The sequence below is a fragment of the Haliotis cracherodii genome, unplaced genomic scaffold (genome assembly GCF_022045235.1).
Source record: "Haliotis cracherodii isolate W230 unplaced genomic scaffold, xgHalCrac1.p SCAF_5, whole genome shotgun sequence".
Taxonomy (NCBI): Eukaryota; Metazoa; Mollusca; class Gastropoda; order Lepetellida; family Haliotidae; genus Haliotis; species Haliotis cracherodii.
The window spans coordinates 33,774,398-33,797,060 of NW_027266308.1; the positions used below are offsets into that span (position 1 = coordinate 33,774,398).

The window sequence follows — 22,663 nt, forward strand, 5'->3', positions numbered from 1 at the left end:
ATGGAATTTCCACCCAAGCCACTTTTACTCACTACACTTCGTCAGTAATGATTCCAAAGCTGACTCATGGCGTCAGTAGACACGCCTATGTCTTCCTAATTTGTTACTATGATCCATGTTATCATTTTTCTGTGACAAAATCCCCCCAAGAATTATTAAAACTCTGTTCTTCATGAGTTCTTGTGAATTTAATGTCTGACACCTGGAGCTGACCACGTCACATCAGCTCATTCCTCACCACTCAGAACCAGTAAATTACAGAATGGGACGAGTGTGCCATATGGCTTGGGATCACTCATGTGTGTTCGTATACAGAAGTCACAAGACACGATGGTTATCCGTAACCTTCGTGAGTGTCCGTGATCAATTCGACCCTTTCCGTTCAGTACCATAACATCTTATTCATGACAAGGTAAATTTGAACAAAGTTTAACAGTGTGGAAGTAGCATTGTCGGTTAGCTGTTGGGCTAACAATCCAAAGGTCGCAAGTTCGCATCCAATGGATTCTCATAAAAACTGGTTGCTTGTCTTCGAGATATGTGACCTAAGGCAGAGATCATCCTCCTGAGAAGTTGTGGTACTGTATTCTAAAAGTGCCAAACTGATCACATCACATCGTAGGCTCAGCTGGAAAAGTGCTACATGACCTGCTTCATGGTGTGTCTCTAAAGGTTGCACCATTGTGTACAAAACTTTAAGTCAAGTTTCAGAGTGGTTTGCATCAAAATGTTTGATCAGTCCAGGAACTGCACATTCCAATAAGCATTAGCTTACAAAGTGAAAATACTTTCAAATAAGATGTGTCAATCAAAGGTAATTATTGTGATTTGAAAACAATTTGAACAGAGTTTTCAAGTCTTGACAGAATTGCTGTGTTATGTTTATTGTAATATAAAATAATAAAATTTTCTTTGTGTTCATTGATATTCCTGGATTCTGATTAGCTGAATTGGTCATGTGTTATTGCATTCATTTCCCAATGAATGTAAAAAATTAAGGAGGACTACTTTTGCTACTACAGAATGTTGGAGATCAAAATTACAGTCAAGGTAATTCCCTTTCTGCTTAAGAGTATCGTCATGCACAGGACATTTAGCAAAATTCATGCATATTCATTGTCCAAACAACCCTTTGAGACCGAAGTCCGAGAAGGAATGAAACAGCAATGTGCAGGATCGCTCGCCAATTTTCCAGGATTGATTCATTATAACGTAGGACCAGGCACACTAGTGATTAAGCCCCTTTGAGTGAGTGAGTGAATGTTGTTAGAGCCGCAGTCCATAACATGCCAGCCATTTCACTACCGCTTGTATTTTGTTTGTTGTTTATCGAAGCACTCAGCAATAATCCAACTATATAACAGCGGTCTGTAAATAATAGAGGCTGGACCAGACAGTCCAGTGATGAGCAACGATCTACGCAATTGGGATACGATGACATGCCTTAACCAAGTCAATGAGCCTGATCCCATTAGTAGCGTCTTACGACGAGATAGTTGCCTGTTACTTCAAGCACAAGTTGCTGGAGACCTATTCTACCCCAGATCTTCACGGGTCTCTACAGCTTGTAACTGATCCAAGAAACCAGCGACTGAAAGCATGCACAGTGATACAATCCATCAGGACATGACACACAATCAGCCCAGCTACCAGTCAAACATCAAACATTAGCAGTCTATTCTGGATGGTGGATGTGGAAGATCGTACATTGACCTACCTCAGTGACTGATGCAGGGGCATTCTGCAGCATGGCCACAAGCTTGCTCTGCTCTTCATGGCTAGACAGCATGTTCTGTGCAACAAAACACAACACACTTGAACAAATCAATAGAGAGCACGAGCCATGGGTATTGACCTGACTTTGGTATTGCAATATATTGCAATAATGATTCATGTATGTATAATATATAACATGCGTTCTTTCATCTGTAATTTGTTATGAACCTGAGTAAAAAAAAAAAAAATGACATCAGGACACGTTTTTGATAACTTCATAGTCGTCCACCATTTTGTTGGATGTTGCTGTGGTGGACACATTTTCTACCAAAAGTTAGCCGCAAATAGTTTCGCATTTATTATTACAGGATTCATTTGCTAATTTCTTAATTTCAAAATTTCAATTTGAACTTGTCATGTAAACTTTGCCAACAAGATAAAAATATGCATGATTTTAAAAAAAAAAATATACAGGTGTTTTTCAAACATATTCATGAGTATTTTAAAATGTGGTAAACCGCGCAGCTCTAGAAAACACCATGGCAATTACCTACTCTAATTGCCTTCCCAACAACTTATTATCTCTAATCAACTGCTTCTTGTTTAATGCCACGGTTAATAATATTACAGCTATATCAAGGTGGCATGTAATAATCAAATCTGGAAAGATAAATAGCAGTTACCGTACCATATATCAGCAATACCATCTGTAAGACCAGAAATAAATTTGGCCTGGACTCTTTCACATTTTGTAAAAGACCAACTAAGCATCATAATCGGTATGACGTGGGATCGAACTCAAGATAAGTTAAACAGAAAATGAAACATGTTGTTGTTACTTACATTTTCTGTAACAAAACCAAGAATTTTGCCTAGTATCTCCCTGCCCGGATTGGCGTTGATGATCTCCTGTAACACATGGCTGGTCACCTTCTCCAGATTTGCCCCCTGGAAACCATGCAGGATCACCTGAAACAACACCATTCAACAACAAATGTCACAGCATAATATGCATATAGTAAACATATGAAGACTTTTTATCAACATCTAGAGTCATTGACAGTTTGACCCACTAAACATATTGACCATTGCTAAATGTCAGTTGTTTTCTTTCATTTGTGCTCAAAAAGCATGTCCACATTCATTTTTCGTCCAAAAAATGCACAGAGATGTTGAGATAACATGCACAAAGTCTGCAAAGTACCTGTCAGTCATAGTAAATCTCTGCATCAAAATAACAGTTACATATCATGGCCTGTCAGTGTAATGTTGGACGTAGACATTGACGACATTGGTGGACCCAGGAGCACTAGTTCCAATAGACCAAGGATCGTTGTCAAGGTAAATCAGAGGATCAAACCAATGATAAGTAGATAAGTGCTGACCTCAGTACTTAGTTACAGTTCCTCACTCTATCGCTGTCACTCACCTTGAACAAATACTCCCAGGATGAATCCAGATTTCTCACATGGTCAATTTTAGAAGCTATTCTCCTAAATATTTTGATATTGCCATGAACTTTCTTGTCCTTTGCTGTAAAGGAAGTAAACAAACATGATTAATCTGCTCAGTATCATAAATGTTAACGTTACAAGTGACAGTGCAGAAGACATTTCAGCCCTTACTATGTACAGTGTTGGAAATGACAATCAAGGGGTTTCTTGTACCAATCCTCATGGTAACAGTTAAAGATTTAGAGGGTGCCCAGATTCAACTACCTTAGAATACCTTAGGGCCCCAGTACTCCCCTATTTCTAACACTGCCTCGATTTATTTGAAAGATGAAGTATTTGCCTCTGATACAAATGAGATTTGGTTGGTTGTTCTGTTGTTTAACGCCGCACTCAGCAATATTCCAGCTATATGACGGCGGTCGGTAAATAATCGAGTCTGGACCAGACAATGCAGTGATTGAAATCATGAGCATCGATCCATGCAATTGGGATCAATGACATGCATCAACCAAGTCAGCTAGCCTGACCACCTGATCCCATTAGTCGCCTCTTACAACAAGCATAGATACAGATGAGGGAATGATTATCCTTGTATTGAAGAGGTAGAACATTTGAACAACCAGTGAGGGAACCAATCAGCATCAAGGCTTCTAAAGTCATGGTAAGAGTGAGCCAAGCATTCAAACCAGCATATCTGAGTTCTGCATCTCAAAAACAAACTATCAAGACAAGTTTCAAAGTAGAAAGTATTGTGAAGCCTTTGAATTGTAGCTATTTCCATACATCCAGTCGTTTCTAAAATCTGTGGCATCCATGAAACAACATGGGCGTACCATATTTATGTACTCTGTGAGTTTTCAATTGTGCCAATAGAAATTTCTGAATTGAGCTGGTTATATAAAGAAACCGAATTGTTTCAGAAAGCTGACAACTGATTGGCTCAAGAACCCATGGAGCCGTCTTTTACAATAGGTAGCCAAAGTCTGCTCTGGGTGCACCTGAGGCAACCTTCAATAGAGGTGTTCTCTTATCTTAACGTAGAGAGGTATGTACCGGACAGGATGTAAGTATCAAGCATGCAAGGACAGGAAGTCAATGATTGAATTTAGGCAAAAAAACACGGTTGAAAGCATGAGCTACAATCCACATAGTTGGGGAGCAATGACATGCAGTCAAGAAAGAGACACATTGTGACCATCTGATGCCCATATTACACAGTACTGGACAAATACCAGAGAACAATCCCATGGCGTGTATAAAAGACGTATATTCCAGATCTTAAACATTTTACCATAGTCCCAGGCTGCTTCAGGTCCCTCTGTATCCAAAATCCATACCATATTTACAAAGTTCACATCCTCAGCTCGAAAACCAGCATTCTGAAATGTGCACTCGACGTTGTTAGATAACTTGATACAGATATGAAAATATGGTTTAATTTAACCAGTGTGAGTGAGTGGATTGAGTTCTAGAGTTTGGCGTGTTCAGTGTAATGAGACTAAGTGAGGCATACCAGTCGCAAGCAAATCAGTCTTATGCCAGTGTTTTAGATCTCCATTCTATGAAGAATAAATACCCTCGACCCATTCACTACCATACCTACAACTGTTCAATGACATACCTCTTAAAGAGCGAGAGAAATCCTGTTCTACATTAGAGACAGGAGAGATGATGACAACACTTTCAAAATGAAGGTATGGTGGGGTATTATCATAATAGATGAGAGTTGAGGCATACTGGGGTTTAGTGTAACGTTCAAGATTATTGCACTCATATGGTGATGTGCATGCATGTGTGCGTGTGTGTTTGTGTGGCAGCCTGTACTATTCTGGACTGATGCCGATTTTATAGTCCTAGCCAACCGAGATACCATGTCTCAGTTTAACATGAATACCCAACTCAGACAGTTTACTGACTCCGAGATGTCCAGTCCTTGTTTTAGGCCCTTAATGTCGAGCGCCAGGCAGGGTAACAACAAGTACCATCTTTTAATGCCTTTTGGCTGGGATCAAACCACTCTGCTCTCCGGGCAGACCCGCTCTACCACAAGGCCACAGAGGCAGTCTTATCATAATAGACTGGATACATAATACACTGGATTATTGAGAATTATCTTAAACATGGTTTGCCATCATTTTCCTCAAGTGACTTACCACTGGAAGTGTCAGCAGCCAGTCTCGGGGTTCCCCCAGCTTCTTGAGAGCAGGGTAGATGTACGTCAAGTATGTCTGAAGCTGATCGGACCTCGTGTCACACAGCTTCACCATCTTCTCCGCAGTAGTGATGACACCTGGGGATGAATGAGTGAGTGAGGTTTTCCGCCGCTTTTAGCAATATTCCAGCAATATCACGGCAGGGGACACCAGAAATGGGCTTCACACATTGTACCATGTCAGGAATCGAACCCGGGTCTTCGGCATGACGAGCGAACGCTTAAACCACTAGGCTACCCGACCGCCCCACACCTGGGGATGAAGCAACACGAGGGTCACTCACGGGTCTGGATGCTGATACTACTACATTACATTGACAATCAAAGAATGCCAGGGTTGTATTTCATTATTGTTTGTTGGTTTGTTGTTTAATGCCACACTCAGCAATATTCCAGCCATATGACAGTGGTCTGTAAATAATCGAGTCTGGATCAGACATTCCAGTAACTTACATCTTGAGCATTGATCCATGCAATTGGGACATGATGACATGCTTCAACCAAGTCAGAGAGTCTGACCACCCGATCCCGTTAGTCGCCTCTTACAACAAGCATTATCGCCTTTTACGTCAAGCATGGGTTGCTGAAGACCTATTCTACCCCAGATCTTCACGAGTCTTGATTTAATAAAGGTTTTGGCAACATTTTAGCCATATCAGGGCAGGTGGCACCAAGGTGGAGATTCACAGTAAATGACAGAGTGAATTTTTGTTACGCAACAAGGTAGTTTGTGATAAAGAAACGAGTGGTTGATGACATAACATAGTCACACACTGGGGTACAGTGACACCCCAGCAGTCCGGTCAAACATGGGACAGCCTGATCCTTCATAATCTACACCAGGATATCAATAAGCTACAGAATATCAACAAAGGTAGCTTTTGTCAGTTTTGTTTCTATGCCACAGTCAGCAATGTTCCTGGCATATAATGCATTCGTGACCAACTCGTGTTATTCCATGACAAGCCGAATAGCGACTCGTGCCCCTCTCAGGAGCATTTTGGTCACTAGGTTCCATCAAAGAGCAAATGGGCATAGTTAAAAGAATTGTCAACTCGTTGCGTAATGATTCCCGTATATTTACCCCCATGTATAATATATATTCAAGATTCTATTTAAAACACATCTGGACTTACAGTTTTCATACAGTATGATTGAACATATTTAACTGTATCTAGGGTATATTTTTAGATGCATGACATGTAAAAGCAAAAATTATTTCTGAGGGATTGTTTGATCGAAGTACTTGCAGTTATAAGCAAATTCTGACTGGTTTGTCATATATTCGCACATAACATTCATCGATAGGGGGACGAGTCTTCTTGCAGGTTACGGAAAGGGGTAAGTGGTGACGAAAGACATATAATGGTGTAAACAATCAAGTCTGCGTGAGACGAACCAGTTGTTTGTATGGTGAGCAGCATCCATGCTGACAGCGTACAATGACACACAAGCAACCAAGTAACTGATTCAATTAATATATTGGAATATATTATTCCTGATAAAAATCAGATACAATGTTTCCGATTATTGCATCAAAAATCTTTAAAGTTATATTATTGGGCAATTCTTAACCAAATCACTGATTCAATTAAGTCACCTCCCAGACCAGCAATAGAGTGCTGAGCACCTATTCTAACCCAATTGGGCACAGCCAGTTGATACAAAGTCATACAATGATGACACAAAGTAACATAGGGAGTGCTGAGTTTGTAGGTCTCTTTGAGAGTGTTTTCAAAATGAAACACTCAAAGGTTTCTTATTTGGATACTGTTGTGCTTTCTCATTAATGTGCTCGAACTATATGCCCTGAGATTCATGTATGGCCTCCGAACTCGATGCTTGATAAATCAGTACTCACCTTGCTTATCTCCCTTGTCTCGGTACTGACAAAATGCTGGCCAGAAATAGTGGGTCCGCACAGGCAGATTCTGTCAAAGAAATAGGAAACTTCTCCAACAAACAATTCATCTCGTCTCATTTCAAAAGAAGTGTCTTAATATGTCTGTCTATGACCATGGGAATTTTTAAGCATAACATATGACATTAGTTTCTACAGAAATAATTTGATTATTGTTGTAACACTTTGAAGTACTTGTTGACAGGAATATTTCAGAAATTATATGTATTTTTAGGCCTGAATCTGGCTCACCAGTATGTTTAACAGTGTATCTACCAGTGTCTACCAGTGTATCTACCAGTGTCTAACAGTGTATCCACCAGTGTCTAACAGTGTATCCACCAGTGTCTAACAGTGTATCCACCAGTGTCTAACAGTGTATCCACCAGTGTCTAACAGTGTATCTACCAGTGTCTACCAGTGTATCTACCAGTGTCTACCAGTGTATCTACCAGTGTCTAACAGTGTATCCCCCAGTGTTTAACAGTGTATCTACCAGTGTCTAACAGTGTATCTACCAGTGTCTAACAGTGTATCTACCAGTGTCTAACAGTGTATCTACCAGTGTCTAACAGTGTATCTACCAGTGTCTATCAGTGTATCTACCAGTGTCTAACAGTGTATCTACCAGTGTCTAACAGTGTATCTACCAGTGTCTAACAGTGTATCTACCAGTGTCTAACAGTGTATCCCCCAGTGTCTAACAGTGTATCTACCAGTGTCTATCAGTGTATCTACCAGCGTCTAACAGTGTATTTACCAGTGTCTAACAGTGTATCTACCAGTGTCTATCAGTGTATCTACCAGTGTCTAACAGTGTATCTACCAGTGTCTAACAGTGTATCTACCAGTGTCTAACAGTGTATCTACCAGTGTCTAACAGTGTATCTACCAGTGTGTCTAACAGTGTATCTACCAGTGTCTAACAGTGTATCTACCAGTGTCTACCAGTGTATCTACCAGTGTCTAACAGTGTATCTACCAGTGTCTAACAGTGTATCTACCAGTGTCTAACAGTGTATCTACCAGTGTCTAACAGTGTATCTACCAGTGTGTCCAACAGTGTATCTACCAGTGTCTAACAGTGTATCTACCAGTGTCTATCAGTGTATCTACCAGTGTCTAACAGTGTATCTACCAGTGTCTAACAGTGTATCTACGAGTGTCTAACAGTGTATCTACCAGTGTCTAACAGTGTATCTACCAGTGTCTAACAGTGTATCTACCAGTGTGTCTAACAGTGTATCTACCAGTGTCTAACAGTGTATCCACCAGTGTCTAACAGTGTATCCACCAGTGTGTAACAGTGTATCTACCAGTGTCTAACAGTGTATCTACCAGTGTGTCTAACAGTGTATCTACCAGTGTGTCTAACAGTGTATCTACCAGTGTCTAACAGTGTATCTACCAGTGTCTAACAGTGTATCTACCAGTGTGTCTAACAGTGTATCTACCAGTGTCTAACAGTGTATCCACCAGTGTCTAACAGTGTATCCACCAGTGTGTCTAAGTGTCTAATAGTGTTACGGTGTACCTGTTACCATCTCCCTGAGGCAAGGGAGTTAAAGGACTCTTACTTTGCCTCTTTCCTAAACTTTGACAGAAAAGAAGCCACTTCAAACAGTATTTCAGTTTTTTCATATTAATCTGTAACCAATGATCAAACTGGTCATAGACATTTACCACTTTGGGGAACCTATGAACATGGGTATCGTGTATCATGCTGAGAGTCAAAGGGACTTGAACCCACGACCATCTCATCTTGGCCAATAAGGCCATTCCTATCCTACCTCACTTACAACATGAGCAAGGAAGCATGCATGGTATGTACGTTATCTCACCAGAGACTTCATCATTTCAATAGCAGCAACAGCATAATCTGAAACAGTAACAACAATGGCATACACATGCTCCATGAGGAGTATACATCAAAAGTGGTATCTGTAGACTCACTCTACTGCTCCAAGAGAAGAACATGTGCTGATTTCTAGGGCTGGGACACGTCCAAATTTACTAGCTGGGTACCCCCTATAGGTCTCAAGAGATAGGTCTCAAGAGATAGGTACAAAATGTCCGATTGGGAATAGTTTGACCTTAGCCCTGGACAAAATGTATTTGAATACACGTATCAAACAATCTGGTCAAGCATACACGGAAGTTGACTGAAGTCTCATCTTTATTCAAACATAGAAGGAATGGATGCATAGTCAGAGAGAAATGCAAACATTAATGACTTGTTGTGTAACCATATAGTTCTACATCATTTTAGTCATTAAACAATACATCACATGACTAACCACAAGTCCGGGTAGTCCTGTGGGTACCTGGGTCATACCCACAGGACCTTTTAAGTACCTACCTGACCCGAGTACCTGAGTTACCCGTCCCACCCTACTGATTTCATTTACCATGCATGGCTGGGCTTTCTTCAACATCGAATTTAGCTTATACATGAAGAAAGAAAACATATTTCCACACCAGAAAACTGAATGGTAACATAGAATTAGTTTTGCACCCAATAATGACTACACCTGGACTCACCAAACCGGTTCATTTGTTTCCGTATGTGTGAGCAAAAGAGTGGACCAGAGTTTGACCGAAACCATTGTTGTCATTCTTATCATGCTTATTCCAGGAATAAAAGGTTGCTTTGAACAATCGTAGAATCACTGGGGTGACAACACCAGCTGTTCAACTGTGAATTCTCACCTGTCTTCCCCATCCTTATGGCAGTGCTGGCGACGTCACTTATATCATCGACAGTCATGTTATCTGCCTTGAGGCGTTCCATCAGCTGCATCACACTGTCAAGTGGCTGTAACCGTGGTAACATAGATCAGTAAGAGAGTTGAATCTGAATGCTGCTTTGAACATTCTTTCAATAATATCATGTCAGCTAAAAGATGGATGAAAGTAGTATGTGTTATGTTTATCAGTCTGGTGAAACTGACAAGCTTAGGTATGGTGTTGACAGATAAAAAATCATAATCGGAGAATATTTGGGATTTTTAACACATGACCAGCTAAAGAATGCATTCAGTCTTAGGCAAAATACAAGATAAGTGACTATGTTTGAGGATCTCACAGAAGCAGTAAATGTGTCATCAAAGAATTGGTATGACGTCTCTAACCCTCTAGAAATTCCTCATCAATCTGGAACTAGCCAAAGAATGTTACCAGAAACAAAAATATTTTTCTTCACTGTTTGACGAACACAGCTCAGACACTGTATGCGAATCCTGATATTGTATGAAAATGTTATACCAAAGTCTAAATTACGCAAATATATAGTTGCCATATCAGTACATTTTATACTGAAAAAGTATAAATTGATAAATGAGTGGCAAGGTGAGGTGAAATGGGGTTTAATGTTGCAAAGTACTAGTCCTGACAAATGCCGATTTCATAGAGCTAGCCCACTGAGATTCAGTGCTGCAGTTTCACATGAATACCTCAAATCGGTTACCTACTCAAAACATTAGACATAGGCCATGCTACTTCTCTAAATAATACATACCCCTGGACCCCAGTGTAACAAACAAAGGTAAAACCATGATTATACACATGACTATTGCATATACCTTTTCCTCTAGCCAATAGTGTGCAGTGATGAAGCTGAATACCTACCCTCTCCAACTGAACGAACATCTGTAGGAGACACCTGCCATAGTTGGGGTCCCCTTGCTGTTTGTATAAACTGTGGAACAGCTTGTACGCATCATCGTCAAACCCATGAGCTACGAGTTGAGATACATACATCAAGCCATTTGCACCATCGTCTGTAACAGCTTCCTGCATTTTGATCATCTAGCAGAAAAAAGATTTACTGTTAGGCTTAATAAAATAAAACAATTGGTTTCAGGCAATGGTTTTTCAAAACATAGTGCGGGCGGGTGGTGTCTTTTTGTTGTTGTTGCTGTTGTTGTTCAAAATAGAATGTAACCAAATAAACAGTTGTTTAACCAAATACAAAGTTGTGTACAATCGACCTGGGACAGAGCCTCTCTACATAAATGTGTTCCTTGATGAGTAAAATAGTGGAATACAGTATTTGACTACTGTTGGATTTGGAATATTTAAGGATTCTTATATATTTTTTCTTAAAAATGGAAATAAAAACGAAATGTGTGAGGTGATGAAGCGAGCGGTGCCTGAGAACCAAGATTATTATTTTTTTTAGCCTTAGTTAGACACACGTAAACAACCAGAACAATACGGAAATGCCATTTCTTGCCGTGTATCTCCTTGAGGACAAGAAATAATTAAGCATTTCCAGAAATATATATCTTCCTTCCAGTGGATCAGTAATCTATCACAGAGGGTGTGACTTTTTATCCAAAGTACACATCTCCTGATACCGAACACATCTCCTGGTACGGTACGTACGTAATAAGCCCCTCCCTCAAAGCATGTCCCCATCTTGTGATCTCTCCTTACACTTGTCTAGGTGTTCATGACTATGTGCTTGAGATACCAAATTGCTGAGTACGTTTGTAGTTGTAAACAAAATAAAGGCCACAAGGCTCTGTAGCTCACCTGAATTAAAATATAACCTGAGGATGAGGTCAAGTTTTGCTAATTTCCACATTTAGCTGACAGTTGTATGTTGTCCTGATCAGACATCTCTTTTCTTGTCAGGAAGCTTGTACATGTATATTAAAATCTACTTCACACTCTATCAGACCTCTCCCTAGCTCTGAACATAGTGAGTCTTAATGCTGCTTTCAACAGTTCTTTAGGGGCGGCCGGGTAGCCTAGTGGTTAAAGCGTTCGCTCGTCACGCCAAAGACCCGGGTTCAATTCTCGACATGGGTACAATGTGTAAGGCCAATTTCTGGTGTACTGGAATATTGCTAAAAGCGGCGTAAAACCCCGCTCACTCACTCACTCACTTCAACAGTTCTTTAGTTAAAACATGATGTATCATCTTGATCATGTTGATGTGGGAGAAAAGCAAGAAGTAATGCAGGTCTTAGACATTAACCACTGCATGGTGATCGCCAACCTAGATACATCTGAGCTTCAAACCCACAATCATAGGTTCCTGGCATGCCTAAGGGATGCAACTCTGTATAACGAATTGCAGCACCATAGACGACAGGACCACCCTGGTCTCTAAATATATACTCAGCATCATCATTGAAGGATCACCTAAGTATGGAGGGTGTCAAACATGAACATATGCCAACAAGCTTCAATAGGTCTGAGTACGTTGGCAATGTGATTAACAAGAGAAGAACATGTTGTTATGTGTATGTCACACTGATTGAAACTAGAAAAATACATGATGACTATAAAGACAATGAAAAAAGTGCAAGATTGGAGGTGATGGAAAAAGCTACCAAAACACCCCTGAACGTAACGAGTGGTTTAGCCCATGCATGTGCAATACACGGCAAGTCACAGTCAATGGGGGTATAACATGGTACACTCCAGATGCTGAACTGAACTGCACTCTTGGAAGTTGGCAACATGGGCAATATGACGGTTTTTCATACTTTTATTTTTATTATCTGCTGACCCTCAATAATGATGCTGAGTATATATCCATGCCTGCTTGTAAGGGGTAGAAGTGAGGCTTTCAGACATTGTATTATTTTTAGTAAAACACACACAAACACACAAACACACAAACACACACGCACACACATCCCTACCTCATCAACATGTTGTGAGTGTCCAGCCATCACCATGGTGACAACTGCCTTCATCACAGACCTTGAATTAATCATCCTGTCAGGGGTCTCAGACAGCAGCTGAAGCAGATCAATTCCCTACCATGTTCACAACATCATAAACAACATAAAATTTGTGAAGTAACTTAGTGAATGATATTTAACACTACAATCAGAAATAATAACAGCCATGTCACAATGAGTCATCTAGAGTATGAGGATGTAACCAATGTCAAGTTCAAGCATCAAATCTAGTTCTCCAATTTAAGGAATATCAAACATTAAGACAAGAGCTTGTCAAGAATAATGTATTGGTGTTATGTATGTTGTAGGTGCTGATCATTGTTAGTGGCAGCAAGTGAATGAAGCTCCGGTAAAAGTCATGAACTTATTTTGTGGTATGCAACAACCACAAAATAGAGTTACCTCCCTCTATCACCTCTGGTACAAACTCCATCATTTGAGAAGCTTTGTGAGGTGACTCTCCCTATATAAGAGCAAGACGTTGGCTACTCAAGGCCGTCTATGACCCAACTTTCATCTTACCTACATGCTACTACTAACTACTTTGTCAGCTTTCAACATTATTCCAGATTCAACAACATAGCATGTGTCATATTCAAGACATTGGACAGTGACTTGATTCTGGACATTTGTAAGTGCACTGACATTTGTTGTAGCGCCTGTGATTTATTGCTGCTGCCACATATTTGAGGCAGCATTGTATTGTCTCATGTGATTGAAAACATAATCCTGTGATTTTACAATTCAGTTCTGTACGAACCGATTCCTGGTATAGCCTTCACGTTTCGGATTCACTTTGTAACACAGGACAATAAATATTGTGTCCTACTAGTATGTGCATACAAATTGAAAATGGATGCAAATAACGTACACTGCTAGTCCTGTGGGAAACAATCAGTAAACTCATAAAAAGTTGTAGATTCCATGTTACATGGAACTGATGTTTCTATTCTGGTGGAGAAATGAGTCTCTTGGACTAAAAAACTAGATAGACCCAGGGAAATCCCTGTAAGTGGCACCTTTCTCAGAGTGACAAGTATTTTAAGAATGATCTCTTTTTGAAATACGACATAAATAAGACATTGTTCTGCAGTGTTTAAGACTAGTGACAGATTAAACAAGCAGTGTTCCAGACTAGTGAAAGGTTAAACAAGCAGTGTTTAAGACTAGTGAAAGGTTAAACAAGCAGTGTTTAAGACTAGTGAAAGGTTAAACAAGCAGTGTTCCAGACTAGTGAAAGATTAAAAAGGTGAAATAAATAAGCTGTGTTTTCCACTGCCTCAGTGACTCATTTCAACCTTACATCCCTGTACAAAATGTTGACATCTGTGTCTAACACAACACCTGTTTGACGGCTGCCATGTCCCCCTGTTGGGCGTAGCCACACATCAGCGCCGTGTAACTCTGTACTGATGGTGTGAGGGAGGCTTGACGCAGTTGCTCCAGTACATCCCTGGCACTCTCTGTATCACTGCAATGTATAAGAGTTTCAAAACAGCCCTGACATTACCATGCACTGATCATCTCCAAGACTCATTCAAGAATCACTCATGATCTTTAATATCTCAGTATCTATAATAGTTTCAGATGCCGTCATTCTGTCTACAAAGTGCTGGCTGTAATTAGCGGTATAATAAGACACTTAGACACTGTCTCTGTGTATCTGTAATAATGAAGTGTCTCCTCTTTTACCTGCTTCATACATCATACAAAGTTTAGTACTAAGTAAGAACAAGGGTTTGCCACTATGGCTATATCCCCCGCCCCTGTTGCAGAATTTATGACATAATTAAATCTAAACAAATCCTAACCTTTTTTAACCGAGGTGGAACTTGTCATGGAAATTGTAAAAAAAAAAGAGAGTTTGGAACCTAAGTCCATCTTGATGCCATGGAAACGTAAAAAAATAAAAATTTCTAAAATTTCTAAATAGCAAAAGGCACTTTGTTGGGCGGGGGATAATAAGAATTTATGGATGAACAACTTCTTTATTACAATTAAGAGTGACGTTTTGCTGTTGGTTCTAACAGGCTATGCTCAATGAGCACCCTCTTCACGAAAACCCATGACACCTATCATATCCTCACACAGTCGAGTACATTTGAGGCTTCCAATACATGACACCCGGGGAACTTCAGGGTGAAATGAGTAGCAAAATGATCATAGCAATCCCTCAGAATATTTATTGCAACATTAATTGACACAAGGGAAATATCTGGTCTGGATCAGCGGTGGCTTGTCAGTAATGTATGCTGGATCAAACATTTAATATTAATTTATAAGCATGACATAATGAATGAAACTAGTTGTTACCCACGACGAGTGTCATAAAACAAAATGATAAATAGACAGAAAATCTTCATATCACTGACATGTGGGACAATTAACAAAAATGCCTCATGAAAATTCAACAATCGCCACAAAATATAATGTAGTAACCCATGGGATGGTAACTGTGAAGTTTCGTTCATTAAGAAAATATATTCAGATTCAATGTTCAAAGATATAAATCCCAAACGCAAGCACATGTGTATCTTCTTGTGTGGTGAGAAGGAAAGTGAAGGATCAAGGGCAGAGAATTCTGATCATAATTGGTAACCAAAGGCAAGGGGCTCCCAAGATGAATAAGAGGCATATTTTGGGTTCTGTGTTTTATGATCGAAGTGAAGACAGCAATAGAAGTGTGTTGTGTCAGGATAAGACACAACTTGACATATTCAAAATGGCTGCCATGGTAGTATGTAATGGTCAAGGTTGAATTGTGCAAACTATCACAAAGCACAGCAAGGATAGAATGTGTTATTGAGCATAACACATAATTGCTGCAAATCATACTTAAAAATGATCTTTTCATAATGGCTGCCATGAATACCCTAACTTAAACATCACTTACTGGTTATGATCGAGCATCCACAAATCCCCTCAGGGTGGTCGGGTAGCCTTGTGGTTAAAGCTTTCGCTCATCACACGAAGACCCGGGTTCGATTCCCCACATGGGTACAGTGTGTGCAGCCCATTTCTGGTGTCCTCCGCCATGATATTGCTGGAATATTGCTAAAAGCGGCGTAAAACCATACTCACTCACTCACCACAAACCCCCTCACTCACCCAGATTTGAAGAAGCCTGTGATCAGAAAGCTGTACACTTTCTCTTTGATAGGGAAACCACATTCCTTCATGATGTTCATCACCGTACTGAAAATAATAAGCATAATAATAGACATGGATGGGTCCTCATCAAATAGCAGTGACATGGAAACATTGTTTCAGACAAGTCAATCTGCCCCTTGGGCAAGCTGAAGGTTTTCTGGATACCTTCAGTTTGTCTGTTTAACATCACACTCAGAAATATTCCAGCTATGTGACATCGACATGTAAATAATTGAGTCTGGACCATACAAACCAGATACTGATGTACAGTAAACTAAGGTTATAACAAACTCAAGGGGCCACTAGTTTGTTATAAGCATATGTACAGCATAGACACAGCAGTGGCAAGGATAAATAACTTCGGCATGTCCGTCAGTTCGTTATAAGCTTGTTCATTATAAACGTAGTTTACTGTACTACCATAAAAACATAAGGAACTAATGCTCTGAATGTAGCTATCGTTGAGGTGAACATTTATAAAACTGTGCCAATAACACAGCATCAAATTACAATTTATTAAATTTCACATCAATTTCATCAGCTTGAGCTAAACACTTGATTAAAAGTGACTGCAAGGCATTATCAATGAACAAAATTGCAAATTGTGGGTACGACGGGAAACCACGTCAGTATCCCAAGTTGCCCAAATGCTTGGCAGATCAAAAAGTGTAATTTCTCGACTATGGGACAAGTACCATCAAACAGGTGGGTTGCAATGAGACCTGGGCGTGGTAGGCCTAAACAATCTACACCAAGACAAGATCGTCTCACTACATACTACGCAAATCATCATCATCATCATCATCATCATCATCATAATCATTATTCATGGATAATCATACTCATTAACAAAGTAAATCCTAAACCTAGATATTCAAGGTTTTTGCAATTTGTTGAAAAATTAATTTGTTGAAACAAAGATGGACAAATTGGTAAATATATTACACAGAGTGCCTATAAAATTAAATAGCTGGAAATGTAGATGTAGTAGGATATAATAAAATGACTCACGTTGCAGCTTGGACATCTCCATGGTTACAGTAATGTTCCATCAGGTTTTCATACGTATCCTGCAGAACAGTGGCAGTAGCACATCGTCAGCATCAACACACAACAGCATCAACACACAACAGCATCAACACACACCACAGAAATGTTATACAGCGACAGAAGTTAAAACATAAAATGAAACTGTGTATTAATTGTCATTCTATAATATTTTCATAGCAACAAAAAGCTGCAAACCATTGAAAAGAAAAAGAGAGTGAACATTTCATGTTTTCACTTAACATATCTTCAGCAAGGTACTCAAAATACAGACCAGGGTACTCTTGGCCAAAAGATACTCATTGCCAGACAATGTGAATGTGTTCAGACAAACTGTCATAAAGTTTCAGGGAATACCGTGGCAACCGGAATATAATCGGGTTATGGCCAGGCAAATCATAGGCTGATAGCATGAGCACTGAGCCATTCCTGGGAGTATGAGGGAGTATAAGCATGACTTTGCAATATACCCTGACTTGAATCCCCATGGGAAGCATACAGGAAGAATTCCTGATGTCAGATAGAAAATGACAAATGGATGGGACAAGAAATCTTTTTCCAGTCTAATTTGTTTATTTCAATAATATATTTCTACTGATTTTGTCTTTCTTTTACATCTCATTCCTATCATGTCTCATTGAAGCCACTTAGCGCACTTAATTTGCACTAGAATATATAAAACAACGTGCAAACTCTTAAGAGCAATTCTACGGTAATTATGTTGGGGCACAGGTTGAAAATTGCTTGTCAGGGTTGTGTCCATGAGTGACTGAGTGAGTTGGGTTTAACACAGCTTTTAACAGTATTCCAGTTATATCACGGCATGTCAGCTTAATGTGGGAGGAAAGCCTGAAGTGATGCAGGTCTCAGACGTTTACCACTTCGGTGAAACACATGAGCACGGGTATGGTGCTGACAAACCTAGAAACATAATCGGGCTAACCGGGATTTGAACCCACTATCATAGTTTTCTGGCGGGCCCAAGGGACCCAACTGTACTCAGTGAATCGTGGCGCCTTAGACAACTGGGCCACCCATGCCACAATGTTGTCAATGAGATACACCAAAAAAAAAACTATAATCGTCTGTATGAATACCAGATTTGCTCTGATGATATTTATTTGTCACAGGCAGCACCCTAGGTCTGTTCAGGGGTTTCACCAAGGTCGTAAACATCTAAGACCTGCATCATTTCGAGCTCTCCTCCCACACCAAGCTGACACGCAGTGACGTCATATTAATACTGTCCAAAGCAGTGTCACACCAAACTCACTCACTCACTCCAATACTGTCAACATCCCCATGAAGATCGGGTGTGAATAGGTCTTCAGCAAGCCATGCTTGTCATAACAGGTGACTAATGGGAGTGGGTGGTCATTCTCACTGACCTGGTTGGTGCATGTCATCACATCACAATTGTGTAGATCCATGCTCATGATGTCAATCACTGGATTGTCAGTCCCAGACATGATTATTTACAGACCACTATCATATAGCTGGAATATTGCTGAGTGCGACATTAAACAACAAACAAATAGCCATGGGAGCCATGCCAATGGGAACGGTGACAATTTACACTTGTCAGAAGGGTACACGAAGCATGTGATCTAGACTACCAGTTGTCGGACTTTCATTTTTGTGAAAGCCTCAGTGGCTGAGTGGGTTAGATCGTTGACTTTGCTGGTGATTAGGTGCCTCACTCTAGAATTTTTGGTTCAAATCCTGGAAGGGACTCAACCCAAAACAAATCGAGAATCTGTACTATACTAAGAAAGTGTTATTCCAAATAGAACATTTGTATCAAACAAAGACACAAACAATAATTTTCGGAGAAGCAAGAGGATCTCACCATGTTGGGTATGATATGGTGAGCCTGCATCTCAGTGATGATGTCGGTTGGAGTAAAGTTGTGGCCATTTTCAACATAGACTTTCAGTAGAGTGTTGTAGTGGCCCACCTCAAACACAGCTGTTATACAGAGAAAAGGGAACTTATATATATCATGTCAGCCTTCAGGATAAGATTCACATACAAAAAATAAATCACATGTATTTTCAAGAATGGTGCAATTAATCCACCATTTCAGGATTTGAAACTCCTTTTATTGTTGTGCAAAAGGAACAGTTAAAATCAAGATAGCAAAATTAAAATTAGTAACCAGAGCCAAAGGGAATACTTAGAAAATCACTTTTCTTTTCACTTAAACTACCTTTTGATGATGTTTATTATTTGAAGCCAGTGACTTGAACATGTTAACTGGACAAACATGGGAAAGGATAGACATATGAACACACCTAGAGTTCTCAATACCACTATCAAACCCAGTTTATGTTTACTTTGGTCTTAACCTCTGTATGTTTGAAAATATCAGGATATTTCTTTATAATAATGAGTCTTTTTCTAACAGGTATAATGTGCAAAATATTGGTTTATTTCTCCCTTGTTTAATGAAGCCTCGAGTGTTTCAAATCACCCATCTTCAAGAGGCAAGAGAGTTAACTGACTTTAAAAGTCCAGATTCCACCCTTGCCGAACAAGGCTGGAATTCCTGGGCTCGATCATAGCGCCACTAGTGGTTATTATGAGTTATGTCCCTTCTGAGCCTCTCCTATAGACCAATCCCATCCCATTACTTGCCTTTGTTTCAAACAAAATGGTGGCGCCCAGTCAAGACGATCTGATCGATAATCAAGATCTATACTGTGATAAAACGGGTCTAACATCGCGAAGTGCATCAAATCACGTGAGCACCTTGATTAAAAACATGAAAAGGTTTCGAAAATATCTTTGGACAATGAGTTGGTGGTGCACATGCTTTGCAAATCCTGCAATCGACCGAAATCTGCACAACAGTTTACAAACCAGATTTTGATTTCGGTGCACGATTTTGATTGGACTATGCATAGACTCGTTAGTCCAGCCAAAATGTAACTCCATAATACCAGCCTAGTTCGGCAAGGGTGGAAACTGGACTTTTATAGTCAGTTAACTCTCTTGACTCGGAAAGATGGAAATCACCGCACGCACTCACTGTTTTGTCGCAGCATGTGCCAGGTCTCCTGCAGTAGGTTGGTCCTCTGTTTCGGGTGGACGTTATACAGGCAAGAGCCGAAACAGCTGAGTAGAGTCGTAGAAACTCCTTGGGATACATGCCCTGAAACAGGGGAGTGAATAATCCTTCAACAATTCAAGCTATACTTCAGTAAAAGCAAACCAGTGGTCAATGACATGAGAAGTGATTTCAATCGGATGGCACTAATGTCGGTGACCCATTCTGCCCTTGGATTTACTACCCGGATACCCAACCCCCTATTACCTGACCCTACCAAGGTAGCCACTGTAGGTTTCAAGAGATAGGTGCAAAATGTCCAATTGGGAAATGTTTGACCGCACTCCTGTCAAAATGAATTTAGATGCACGTATAAACCGATCTGGTCATGCATACACTGAAGTTGACTGAAATTTTATCTTTATGCAAACATATAAAGTCAGAAGGATTGTGTGCATAGTCAGAAAGAAATATGAACATTTGTCACTTATAGTGTAACCATAGAGTTCTAGATAATTTTTGCCATTAAACAAAATAATCACGTGACTAACCACACGTCCAGGTAGTCTTGTGGGTACCTGGGTCCTACTCAGTACCTAACCAGCCCCAGTTACTCATCCCAGCCTACTCTACAAGTTGAGAGTGCATGTCCATCATCTTTTGTGATTTTTTAATGATTTTTTTATGTACAACATTCAACAAAAACGAAGAAAAGGAAAAGCTCAGTTATGGATGTCTTGCATGATTAATCTTCACATTACATTAGGTAAGGTGAAATGGGGTTTAACGTCACGTTTAACCACCTTATCAGTGACCAAGCATCAGCGGGCAGCTGCATGAACAGGACTAGCCATGTCTTCTCCTGCAACCAGTCAACACAACACACTTTCTCAACCTGTAAGAACATATTCCTGTATGTTATAATTCAGTGAACTTTGTTGAATCTCATACCTGCATTTTGCACCAGATGGCGAAAATTCTGGACCTGACTTTCATGTAAGCCTGGCGGCATTTCAATACTTTTTCTGACACGTTCTGCTGCTTTGGCAACATCCTCTTCGCCATGGTTACACTGGGGAAAAGCTGAATGTTCCGCAGTCCTTACTGTAATAGATCTGTAACATAACATTCTGTGTCACTCAAAAAAACAGAAATATCTATCTTCCTTCTACTTGTGAATTGAACAAATAAAATTGGCTTTCCTAAATAATAAAATTAAATGTTTTTTTGTATGAATACTGTCATGTGATTACTGATAACTATGGGCAGACATTCGATAAAAAAATAAATCAATTGAAACAAAGATGTACGAAACAAGTATGCAATAACAGAAATGTTACAAATAAAGGTCATGTTACAAAACCAATACAAATGTACAACCCTCAAAGAAAAACGCCATATTTTGTTGCTGTTTATATTGAGGGCAATATTTTTATTTTTAATTAGAATCTACGTATTATATTAACAAGGAGGATTTATAAATATTGTTAGACAGAACATATGACCTTTACTTTACATGGATTCTGGGGTTAAAACATTTTTATCATTATTCGGGTATTTATTCCCACAAGTTCGCTTTTTTTTCTTACGAGTCTTGATTTTTCGTAAGAATTTTGGTAAAATTGGAATCATAAAATTTAACATGGTCAAATCGTCTGCAAATGATGAAATGTCACTCTTCTTGTCTACGTCCACGAGTTATCTTTGCAGCCTGACAGAAACTGCACGTTTACCTGACATAATTCAAATGTGTCGGCGTATGGAGAGACTTTGCTTGTCGCCTTGCCATGCAAACCATTGACGTATAAGAGCGTACAAGCTTCGGCGATCGTGCAGCGATCAGAGTGTGCATGTGCCGCATGAGAGCAGCCATGTTTACTGTTACTCGGAGTCCATCGGTCATTACCGTAACTTTCCGAGATGAGCCGAGGGCATAGTGTTGACTCAAAACTTGTAACAAAATATAAGAAACATCAAATGAATGAAAAGAAATGTGTGCTACTGTAGAGCAGCCGAGATCCCATTACACACGTGAGACGGCCCCAGAAGCGTACCCTAGGTAATCGTACGAATTACCACATATCCTTGTGGATGAAATGAGGAAAACAAGAATTCACACATTTTATGCAATCAAACGCAGACCTTTAACAGTTGGTTGGTTGTTTAACGCCACACTCAGCAATATTCCAGCTATATGACGGCGGTCTGTAAATAATCGAGTCTGGACCAGACAATCCAGTGATTAATATCATGAGCATCAATCCACGCAATTGGGATTGATGACATGCATCCACCAAGTCAACGAGCCTGACCACCCGATCCTGTTAGTCGCCTTTTACGACAAGCATAGTCACCTTTTACGGCAAGCATGGGTTGCTGAAGACCTATTCTACACCGGAATCTTCACGGGTCCAAACCTTTAATAGGCAAGGCGAG

The 22,663-nt window shown here is 39.9% G+C and overlaps 1 protein-coding gene across 1 annotated transcript in view; it reads right to left on the reverse strand.

The window, feature by feature from the left end:
- LOC139443314 (leucine-rich PPR motif-containing protein, mitochondrial-like) overlaps positions 1–22,088 on the reverse strand; it is a 47,420-nt gene extending 25,332 nt beyond the window's left edge. Inside the window, exons 1-17 of the mRNA XM_071224295.1 lie at positions 21,961–22,088; positions 21,179–21,342; positions 20,210–20,332; positions 19,028–19,146; positions 17,143–17,201; positions 16,090–16,176; positions 14,326–14,452; positions 12,940–13,038; positions 10,910–11,089; positions 9,992–10,097; positions 9,124–9,161; positions 7,244–7,313; positions 5,324–5,460; positions 4,462–4,549; positions 3,146–3,249; positions 2,560–2,685; positions 1,718–1,792 (exon numbers count right to left, since the gene is read on the reverse strand). Coding sequence (XP_071080396.1) covers positions 1,718–1,792; positions 2,560–2,685; positions 3,146–3,249; positions 4,462–4,549; positions 5,324–5,460; positions 7,244–7,313; positions 9,124–9,161; positions 9,992–10,097; positions 10,910–11,089; positions 12,940–13,038; positions 14,326–14,452; positions 16,090–16,176; positions 17,143–17,201; positions 19,028–19,146; positions 20,210–20,332; positions 21,179–21,342; positions 21,961–22,088 — 1,830 coding nt within the window. The remainder of the gene's footprint in view (positions 1–1,717; positions 1,793–2,559; positions 2,686–3,145; positions 3,250–4,461; positions 4,550–5,323; positions 5,461–7,243; positions 7,314–9,123; positions 9,162–9,991; positions 10,098–10,909; positions 11,090–12,939; positions 13,039–14,325; positions 14,453–16,089; positions 16,177–17,142; positions 17,202–19,027; positions 19,147–20,209; positions 20,333–21,178; positions 21,343–21,960) is intronic.
- Positions 22,089–22,663: the final 575 nt, after the last annotated feature.